The 10893-nt window shown below is 51.2% G+C and overlaps 1 protein-coding gene across 1 annotated transcript in view; it reads left to right on the top strand.

Annotated features, from left to right (window-relative positions):
• The first annotated feature begins 209 nt into the window (after nt 1–209).
• The window catches only part of SHB (SH2 domain containing adaptor protein B), a 136212-nt gene continuing 125528 nt past the window's right edge, over nt 210–10893 (top strand). The window contains exon 1 of the mRNA XM_032860651.1: nt 210–1219. Coding sequence (XP_032716542.1) covers nt 506–1219 — 714 coding nt within the window. The 5' untranslated portion in view covers nt 210–505. The remainder of the gene's footprint in view (nt 1220–10893) is intronic.

Raw genomic sequence — 10893 nt, 5'->3', positions numbered from 1 at the left:
CCCTCCTGCTTGCTCGCCGGCTGCGGGGCCAAGCTCTCCCCCAGCGCTCTCGGGAAGGAAGAAGGGGGGCCAAAGACGCCGACAAGTTCCCGCAGCAGCCGCAGATCCCGGCCGAGGTGGAGGCTGCGGCTCCGACGGGGCAGGAGAGCGCTCCGCGGCGGAGCGCGCGGCCAGAGCGTCCCAGGCTGGGGGGCGCCCGGGCCTTTCGCTGTCTGCGGGGCGGAGGGCCGGGATCCCATGAGACGCGCCCGTAAGGGGCGAGAAAGCCGAAGCCCGGGCGGCGAGAGGCAGAGGCGGAGGGCGGTGCTGCAGCTGCTGGAAGCCGGGGTCGGCCGGCAGGAGGCGGCGGAGAGAACTTGAACTTGGCGTCGGGAGCGGGCGCCCCGGACGCCCCCCGCCGGGGCCGGGGCCGGGGCGCCGAGGGACCTGGGCCGCAGCGCTGCTCTCCGAATGGCCGCGGCGGCGGACCGGGCTCCCGCGCCGCGGCCCTAGGCGGCCTCTCGCCATGGCCAAGTGGCTGAACAAGTACTTCAGCTTGGGCAACAGCAAGACCAAGAGCCCCCCGCAGCCGCCGCGGCCGGACTACCGCGAGCAGCGGCGCCGGGGCGAGCGGCCCTCGCAGCCCCCCCAGGCTGTGCCGCAGGCCTCGGCGGGCGCCTCGGCGTCCTGCGGTCCGGCTGCCGCCTCCTGCTTCTCAACCTCGTCGGGCTCGCTGCCCGACGACAGCGGCAGCACGAGCGACCTCATCCGCGCCTACCGCGCACAGAAGGAGCGCGACTTCGAGGACCCTTACAACGGGCCCGGTTCGTCGCTGCGCAAACTGCGCGCCATGTGCCGCCTGGACTACTGCGGCGGCGGCGGGGAGCCGGGCGGGGGCCAGCGCGCCTTCTCGGCCTCGTCCGCGTCGGGCGCCGCCGGCTGCTGCTGTGCCTCGTCGGGCGCAGGCGCTGCCGCGTCCTCGTCGTCGTCCTCCGGCTCCCCGCACCTCTACCGCAGCAGCAGCGAGCGGCGGCCAGCCACCCCTGCCGAGGTGCGCTACATCTCTCCGAAGCACCGCCTCATCAAGGTGGAGAGCGCCGCGGGCGGTGCCGGAGACCTCCCGGGGGGTGCCTGCTCAGGCGGCCGCACCTGGAGCCCGACGGCCTGCGGTGGCAAGAAACTGCTCAACAAGTGTGCCGCCTCGGCCGCGGAGGAGAGCGGGGCCGGCAAAAAGGACAAGGTAAGGCACCTCTTGTTCTCACCCCAGGTTTCTGAGCCACTGTGCGCACGGGGAAACTGAGGCAACGCTCTGGTTCCTTCATCAGCTTCCGGCTAGGACCCTGGGGTAAGGGTTCCCACGCCGCGTCCCAGTTCTTCCCTATCGCAAGCTTTTTCCCCGGGATCCTCGGCCTCTGACACAGCCTCTTTTTTTTTTTTTTTTTTTTTCCTGACACAGTCTCTTAACTGCTGCTCCTAAAACGTCCCCTCTCTGAGCCCACAGCCAGGTGTCCTCTTTGGGAAGTAACCTGACCAGAGCGTCCTGCTAGCCTTGTCCAAGAAAAACCCAGCCAGCCCTTCCGTCCCCCAAGACCTAAAGTCTGAAAGTCAGAGCTGGCACGGATTTAGAGGAGCGTTTTTTGTTTTTTTTTTTCCCTCTACTCCCCCCCCCCCCCCCCGCCGGGGTTGGGAAACTGAGGTCCAGAGCTGGGAAGGGACTCTCCCGATATTACACAGCATTCTTGGTGGCAGATCCAGAGCGACCGTCTTTAAACGTATATATGTAAATTCTACTAAAAGCCCTGCCCTGCCCCACCCCTCGCGCCTGGTTTCCAAATCCAAGCGGCCTTTTGTACTGGGGCTGCCCTGGGAACCCCCACACATGCTTTTCCGGTTGAAATACTCTGCCTCCAGGAGCTTTCCACTTCCATAATTCAGTTCCTCCCGCAGAGCGCACAAGGGGTTCTACCAGTTCATCGGGCTGGAAGGAGATTCACCCTCCAATCCTCACCTCTTTCTTCCTGATCCCATCCCACCCCATAGTCCCAGGAATGAGGAAGACCACTTTGTGACAACCCCCCCAATATATTAGGCCATTTTGATCCCCCTCTTTGAAGGACACCACATATAGCCAGACTGGGCCCCTCTCTTCCCCCTTCACACTCCTGTGGCACCCTCCCTTCCCCCATCAAATAATACTTGTTCTGTCTACTTATGGTGGAAGGCAGTGTTTTGATTACATCTGAGGCCCAGTGCCCTGTCAGGCTGATGTCCCTCTTGTTCTCCCCATCACTCCCACCTTTAACCAAAGGTAAATTTTTCTCAGGCGTGGGCTGGGGAAGACTGATAGTCTTCCTTTTAGTACTGGATGTCCAGACAGGAGGGAGACAGGCTCCTACCTGCCAGCTGGTGCTTGGAAAGGGATGTTTTTGACTTCCAAGCAGGAGAAGTAAGGGGATGCCCTTCCTTTTAATTTTTCTGCCTGGCTTTTTCTCTCTGAGCTCCCAGGTCCCAAGAGTATCCCCTCCCCTCTGGATCTGCTAAAGGCCGAGTGGGCCGTCAGGAGAGGATCCCACGTCCCCCTTGAGCCAGTTTGGGGGCACACCTTGGAAGCATGGACTCAGGGCTTCCTATAAGAAGCTGGGAGCCAGGTGTCCACCCAGTTGCTGTCTTGGAGGAGGGGAAGGTTTCTCTGAGAGCCCCCAGGATGAAGGGCTTCTGGTTGATGTGTGAGGAAAACACCAAGAGGCTCCCTGCTATCTTACATATGGCTCAGGTTCGGCTAGGTGCTGGCTTGGGAGACTCTGCCTTTCCTCAGTATGGTTGGTTTGAGCAAGGCCCCACCTGTGAAGATGGAGAGATTCCCAGTGAATGGTGCTAGACTCCTGGTGCCCCGCCGGTTACTCCACAACCACCTCCCTGGTGGGCAAATCTTTCTCTCCTGTCGCTTGTAAAGTCTTCTTTTCTGACTTTCAAAACTTTAGTAGACATTTTTCCCCCCTAATTACAATTAAGACTATTTCAGTACTGAGGGATGATAAGGCTTATAGCTGGAATGTCAAGTGTGTTTAAGAGTTGGCTTTGTTCATCAAGTTGTTTTGTTTTGTTTTGTTTTTTTAAAGATTTTATTTATTTATTTGACAGAGATCACAAGTAGGCAAAGAGGCAAGCAGAGAGAGAGAGGAATCAGGTTCCCTGCAGAGTAGAGAGCCTGATGCAGGGCTCAATTCCAGGACCCCAAGAACATGACCTGAGCTGAAGGCAGAGGCTAAACCCACTGAGCCACCCAGGTGCCCCAAGTTTTTTTTTTTTTTTTTTTTTTTTTAAGATTTTATTTATTTGACAGAGAGATCACAAGCAGGCAGAGCAGTCAGAGAGAGCAGGGGTAGCAGGCTCCCCACCGAGCAGAGAGCCTGATGCGGGGCTCGATCCCAGGACCCTGAGATCATGACCTGAGCCGAAGGCAGAGGCTTAACGCACTGAGCCACCCAGGCACCCCTTAAGATCTTATTTTTAAATAATCTCTACACCCACTGTGGGGCTCAAACCGACAACCCCAGGATCAAGAGTTGTATGCTCTACAGACTTAGCCAGCCAGGCGCCCCTCACCATCAAGTATTTTTTATGGCTCTTTTCTGTGCCCTCCCCTGCTGGGTGCTGGAATTTTATGGCCCAGTGTGCAGTGTGGATGGTGAGTGCTGTGATGGGGTTGCTGTTACAGGAGGGGTGAAGTGGGGGTGGTCAGGGAGGGCCATAGTGGGGGGGAGGGGCCGTGGCTGTGGTTGGCTGCTGAAAGAAAGCCTGACACTTGAGGGGATGCCGGGAAAGTGCCTGTGGCTGGCATTGAGAGGTTAGAGTTGTGCCGGACCCCTGGGGAACAGCAGGGCCCATGTTAGGGAGGACCTTATAAGCTAAGCACAGTGAGGGCCAGTGAAGGGATTTAGCTGCTAAGTGATGTGAGCAGACAGAGGTGTTTTGGGTTTTTTTGTTTTTGTTTTTTTTTGTTTTTTTTAAATCTCTCTTGACTGCATTTCACCTACTGGGTTGTGACTTTGAGCCCTTTGATCTTTTGAGAAATTGTTCCGATCCAGAGACAGGAGTTTCGGCCACCAGATGTTCTTTCTAATGAGGAAGAGGGGAGGCAGCCAGCAAGAGTCACACTGTGCAGTGGTTCTCAAACCGGAACTTGGAGGGCTCTTTAAAATGGATTCATCTAGCCTACTGTGGGTCCTGGGAGTGTGCGTTTCTGACAAGTTCTTAGGTGATCTTTTTTGCTGCTGATCCTGGTATCAGCACTTTTGAGGGCCATTATGTAGCAGTGACTTCTTAACCCTACGCCTGGGTCTTCTGGTTGGAACTGCTTTGGGATGCAAAGACTTTAGATCCCCTCATCTCTGCCCTCTGTGTAGGGCTGTCCACTCATGTGGGGCCAACCCCCCCCAGCTCCCCCGTGCCGTTTCTGGTCAGGCAGTCTGAATGCAGCCTGGTTTCCACATTATTTTCAGCCAGACAGCTTTTGGAAAGCCAGGCATACTGTATAGATCGAGTCCTGAACACCTCAGAGCCTGCCTTCTACCCCTCACCCATGGACCCAGGAAAACCCACTTCTAGTGCCCCACTTAATCTCAGGCCCAGCTTCCTTTGGTCAGTTGTCAGGGATAAGACAAGAACCCATGAGGCTGATGAATGCCTCCCCCCACTCCCACTGTGTGGGTGCCAGGCTCTGTGTTTGTTTATAACGTCAGGCCTGAGCTGGGAGTTACCGTGGTGTGAAGTGGAAGCTGTTGGTCCACCGATCATCCTTTCAGTGCCTCCAGTGCCATGTCCCACTATGGTTTATCTTTGGGGGCCCTGCCTCGTGCCTCCCTATTCCGCATTTAGGCATCATTTCATTCTCCCAGTGAGTTCTCTGGCACGTGCACTCCACTCCCCCCCCCCCCCCCCAACAAAGCATCCAGTCTTGGGCATTATCCCTTTTAGAATCATGTGAAAGAGGGGGAAGGAATGAAGGCTGCAGAAGACTTACTTGCCAGTAACCTCTGGCCTAAGTCTCTGGAGAAGATCATCACACGCTGTCTTCATCATTTGTTTCCCCCGGGGTTTGGTCTTGGAGAATTTCGTGAGGTCTTTACCTAGGAGGCAGCTTTGAGCTGGATCTAGAGATGGAAATGGAATTTCAGCGCAGGAGAGGGGGCAGGACTTCTGTGTCAGGGCTCTGTGTGCATGTGTGGATGTAAGTCTGCATGCATGTATGTGTGTGGGTATATATATATATATATATATATGCACATACAGAACTTCAGGATGGAGTGTGTTCTTGGAAACCAGAGCTTTCTTGCCCTGTGCCTCCCTTGAGAATGAAAGATGACATCAAATAGGTGGGGGGCTGAGTTTGGACCCCACAGGAAGTCCTTGTAACTGGTGAGCTGAGAACAGGACAGATTCAGAGCCATGATTGGGCTATCACAATGGGGGGGGGTATAGGGTCAGATTAGGGGACAGTTAGAGTCCAGGTGAGAGACCATGAGGGCCTAAGCTCCCAGGAAGAGAAAAGGAAACTTGTCAGTAGAAATATCATTCTTTCAGGTTGTCGTTATAAAAAAGTAACAGTGACAAAAGAAACCAGTAGCTTGGTCAGTCTCCTCCCTTTGTGCAGCTGAACAGGTCTCATCCCACTACGTTTTCTGCTGAAGTCTTCTTTTATCATAATTAAGTAAATGTTTCTACCACAACTGAGAAAGTCAAAATGCATGATGACATCAGTTTCCCGAGTTTTAAATACATGCTAATGTGTACCAACACTTTATATTCTGTCAGCATCCACACAGTTGAGTTAAATAACATGTTTCCTAAAGAATAATATCATGCCTAACCTTTTTTTTCTTTTTTAAACATTCAGCAAAGAGTGTCTGAGCAGCATGCTAGACGGGGATATTCAGAGAATAAGTGGTGGCCAGCTTTCCAAAGGAAACGTCTCAGTTTGCAGTTAAGCACCAGCTTCTTAAGGTCTAGTCTGGGAGATAGGTAATAGCTAAGGAGACCTAAGGAATGCCAAAACAGAAGTGTGTGCAAGGGGCTGGTAAGGCCTCGACTCTGGGAAGTCCAAGAGACCTGTCAGGAGGGAGTGACATTTAGGCAGACTCTGGAAGGATGAGAGGGAATTTCCTAGGCAGGGAATGGGGCAGGGGTAGGGGGTGGGGAGGGGGTGCTGTCCATGCAGAAGGGATGGAACAGCTTGTGCCACAGCCTGGAGGCTTGGGAAAGAATGGTTGGAGGCTCAGCAGAGTAGGTGTGGTAGGGGCATTACAGAGGGAGATTGGGGTCAGAAAGGGGAAAGGGTGTCTTGTGTGCCTTGCTGGGGAGTTGTAACTGGTCTTTTGGGCTTTTTCACATGCAGTCATTCATGCACGGCTTGATTGAAGCCCTGGTCAAACATGAGTTGTCAGTTTCCATTTGGTTAATGGGCATATTCTCTAGTTCTTAGAAAGTAATAGATGGAAAAGGTAAGAGCCAAAGTTGGTATCTGTGGTCTGGCTTGGGATGCTTTCTCTTTTGAAGTCCTGTCCCTTGAAAGTTGTGTGAGAAAAATGCTGCTTTTATCAAACCTGGTTTTCTCCATTGATTACCCAGAAGAGAAATATTCTCTAGGCTTCATGCTAACCACTTAATTGGTCATTTAATACTTACAGTCACCCCAGAAGAGGTCTAGATACTGTATTAGTTAGCTATTGCTGCATAACAAATCACCCCACACTCGGTGATGTTAAACTTGGGGTTGGCAAACTTTTTCTTACAGGGCAAGATAGTGAATAATTTTAGGCTTAAAAGCCAGATAGTCTTCATCACAACTGTTCAACTTTGCCCTTGTAGCTGGAAAGCAGCCATAGACAATCTTTTAAAGGGCATAGCTGTGTTTCAATAAAACTTTATTTACAGGGGTGCCGGGGTGGTTCAGTCAGTTACATGACTGCCTTCAGCTCATGTCATGGTCCCAGGACCCTGGGATCGAGCCCCGTGTCAGGCTTCCTGCTCAGCAGGGGAGTCTGCTTCTCCCCCTTCCCCTGCTCACGTGCACTTGTGTGTGCTCATATTCTCTCTCTCTCTCTCTCTCTCTCTCATGCATGTGCTCACTCTCTCTTTGAAGTAAATAAAATCTTTTTTTAAAAAGAACTTTATTGACAAAAACAGGCAGCTGACCTCCAGTCTATAGATTCCAACCCCTGCTTTAAATGATAAGCCTTTATTTTATTTTATTTTATTTTATTTTAATGACTTTATTTATTTGTCAGAAAGAGAGAGCACAAGCAGGAGAAGTGGCAGGAAGAGCAGGCAGAGGAAGAAGCAGGCTCCCTGCTGAGCAAGGAGCCTGCTGAAGGCCTCCATCCCAGGAATCATGACCTGAGCCCAAGGCAGCCACTTAACCAACTGAGCCCACCCAGCTGTCCCAATGATAAGCCTTTATTATTGTCCACAAGTCAACTGAATAGGTTTTCTGGTCTCAGCTGGGCTCACACATGAATCTGCGGTCTTTTTGGGGTGGATGTGCAGCCCTGCTGATCCTGGCTGGGCTCTCTTACATGTTTGGGTGTAGCTAGATTAGGATGGTCCTGACTGAGACGTTGGATTCTGTCCCATGTGGTTTCTCAGTCTCCAGCCATCTAGCCTTGTTCATATGATCATGGCAGTGTTCTAAAAAAACAGAAGCCCATAAGGTTTCTTGAGGCTAGAAACTGGCACACTGTCCCTTCTGCTGCATTATGTTGACCAAAGCAAGTCACAAGGCCAGCCAGGATTCAGGAAGAGAGGAGGAGTTGCAGAATCACATGGCAAAAGGCAGGTATGCGGGCAGGCCATTAATCAAGGCCTTCAATGCGATCCATCCACCACAGGTAGCAGTGCCCTTACTTTATAGATAAAGAAACCGAGGCTTTGAGGTTAATGACTTACTTATCGTCCCCACAGCTACCAAGTGACACAGCCAGGATCACATCTGTGCAATCTGAATTCCAAGTTTATATGCTTTTTAAATTTTTTATCAATTTACTATTTTCTGTGATTTAAATGGAGATAGTAAGGCTCCGATATTTACTGAAATGTGCATTATGTGTCTCCTCCCTTCACTTAATGTTCCTCTTCTTATACCCCTCTGCCTGATTTCCCACCCCTTTCAGTCTGGGCTTTGGTGGTCCCCAGAAGAGGCCCCAGAGCTGGCTTTACTCTCTCCCTCCCCCATCTGCCTCTGAGTTCCATAAATGAAATGTTAATGCAGCCCTTGAATTATTTTATAGAGAAATTCTGCACGCAGAGTTGGCGTTTCTCGAGGGACAGCTGCACAAAATGTGTGTCTTGTAACTGTCACGTCTTCTCATTGTAACACCAAGCATTCCCTTCCTCCAAGGATTGGTGAGCCTGTGCATGCTGTTTTAAGGAAATAAACCCTAAAAAACTAATGGCACCTTGGACTTATCAACAAGGAGCCCAAGTTTCCTTAAAAGGAGATCAGGTGACCATCGTCTAATCTGACAATCTCAGAACAGGACTGATTTCCCCCGACTTAACCTCCAAGACTTGACCTTATCCTCTCCCCACCCCCAGAGCATTTCTAACCCATAAAATAGGCGTTAAAGGGCAAATCTGAAGCAGGAGTTGCTTCCTCTGGTCATTTAGCAAAGCTCAACTTGCCTGTGTCAAGCGCTCCCCTGGGCGTTTTATCTTGGAGCTTTTACATCTTGTGCTGGGAGAGCCAAGAGGTAGTGGCCTGTGGGAGAAGGGGGAGGTCAGGCTTGGCCCTAGAAACTAAATCAGGATTTATAGCTTTGAAGCAGAGAGCTGGGATGCTAGCTGGCTGCTGGCACCACCTGTCGGCATTCTGAGTGGTGGCCATGGGTTTCCAGTAGGATGGAGATAGAGGTTGATGTGGTCTCTCCCGCCCTTTGTAACTTCTCTTTGGCCTGTGTTGACTGAGAAATTGCCAAATTGTCAGAAGCTGTGTGGGTACAGGGATGAGCCAGGGGTTCGTAGTGCCAGCCTATAAGGAGCTTATTGGTGAGGACACAGGAAGCAGGTGAGAATACAGATCTGTATGGCAGAATTTATCAGTAAACAAAGTGGTGTAGGTGGGCTGAGAGCCATCCTGGCACAGGGGCTGTTCTGGGCAGAACCTTGATTCCATGGAGCCAAAGGAGAAGCAGGATAAGGGGGGTGGGGGACGGTTGTTGTTTGCTTTTTTTTTTTTTTTAACAGAGAAGCAGAGAAGTCTTCTTGGAGGAGGAGGCTCTTGAGTAAAGAAAGCATTGTCACTTCAATTGAGGGAGCTTTCCACGTAGTAATACTAGCCAGTGCTTCCAATACCAGCCAGGCACTATTCATTGTGCTTTAGATATGCATTAACTCCTACAGCACACCAAATCCTTTGAGGTAGGTGCTACTGTCATTCCCAATTTACATATGAGGCAAAGAGCTGTTAAGTAAGTTGTCTAAGGTCCATACCACCAGTAAGTGGCAGAGATGAGATTTGGAGCCAGATCCAGAACTTTGTTTTTGGCCCATGTGCCATCCCCTATCAGGTTGCATAGTCTCATGCCTGAATTTCCTCTGCCTTACTTGTGGTTAGACTTACTCTCTATAAGACATCCCCTCAGGGCGCCTGCGTGGCTCAATTGGTTAAGCATCTGCTTTTGGCTCAGATCATGATTCCGGGGTCCTAGGATCAAGCCCCACATTGAGCTTCCTGCTCCATGGGGAGCCTGCTTCTCCCTCTCCCGCTGCTACCCCTGCTTGTGTGCTCTCTCACTCACTCTCTGTCAAATAAATAAAATCTTAAAAAAAAAAAAAAAAAAAAGGAAGGAAATACTGTTTGTGAGCCTTGTAGGAGCAACTGATTCCTACATTTATGTAAGTATTTCATAACTTAAGGGCATTTTCATACCCATAGTTAATTTGCTTCTTAAGAGTAAGTCTGTAAGGAAGGTGCTATAACCCCCATTTTACAGATGGAGAAACTGAGTCTGCCCTGCTTCACATCAGGTACTGGCTGAGCCAGTGGCCCGGCTGTGGATCTTCTGTTCTGAGCCCATTGCCCTTTGTGCTGCGGGTGTGGAGGTGGCTTGGCCAAAGCTCCAGTCCACAGGAAGGGTGACAGCCTGATTGATTTCCGGTTCTTTCCATGTTTTGATTCTGAAATACTTTACTGAGACCATTAAGGAGCATCGACAGAGGACCTTGCTTCCACAATGGAATTTTCCTTCTCTTCCTGTTTGGTATTTTCCAGTAATATTTCTATTAATGTTTCACTTTCAGAGGCACTAGCTTCCTGAGAGTTTTTCGCTTTCTCAACTGCTGAGCCAGGAAGAATTGAATTTTCCTCTAAATCATTCAGTTCCTTTCCATTTTCTCCAAGGGGAGCCCTCTCTGGATTTCCCATTATGCTGTAGAGGAAGGATCTTGGAGGTGGGTCCAAGGAATGGAGAGAGAATGAGTCAGGGCCCTGGGGAATGACTCACGCCCTGTGTTTTCCAAGCGGGACTTAAGAATGATGGTCAGAAAGGGGCTTCCCAAGGTCCATGAAAGGAGAAGAGACTTGACAGGTGGGTGAAGTGGGGAGAAGTGGATAACACTGGCCCACTGCTGGGCCTTCACTTGCAGGCTGGACCCTAAGTCCTCAAATGGGCCATGAGAACTTATACCAAGACCTTTCTCCCCGTTCATTCATTCATTCATTCATTCAGCAGGCATTACTGAGCGCTGCTACCATGCTGGGTGTTCCATTGAGGTGCTAGGGATACAGCGGTGAACAAAACCGATAAAAATGTGTGCTTCCTGGGGGCACCTGGCTGGCTCATTGGGTAGGGCATACAACTCTTGATCTTGGGGTTGTAAGTTTGTGCTCCCCTGAGTTTGCTCCTTTGTGAGAGGAGT

This window comes from Lontra canadensis, unplaced genomic scaffold, assembly GCF_010015895.1.
Source record: "Lontra canadensis isolate GAN:19392208 unplaced genomic scaffold, GSC_riverotter_1.0 scaffold19, whole genome shotgun sequence".
Classification (NCBI taxonomy): Eukaryota; Metazoa; Chordata; class Mammalia; order Carnivora; family Mustelidae; genus Lontra; species Lontra canadensis.
The sequence above is the reverse complement of the archived record's forward strand: the minus strand, read 5'-3'. Positions and strand labels throughout refer to the sequence as shown.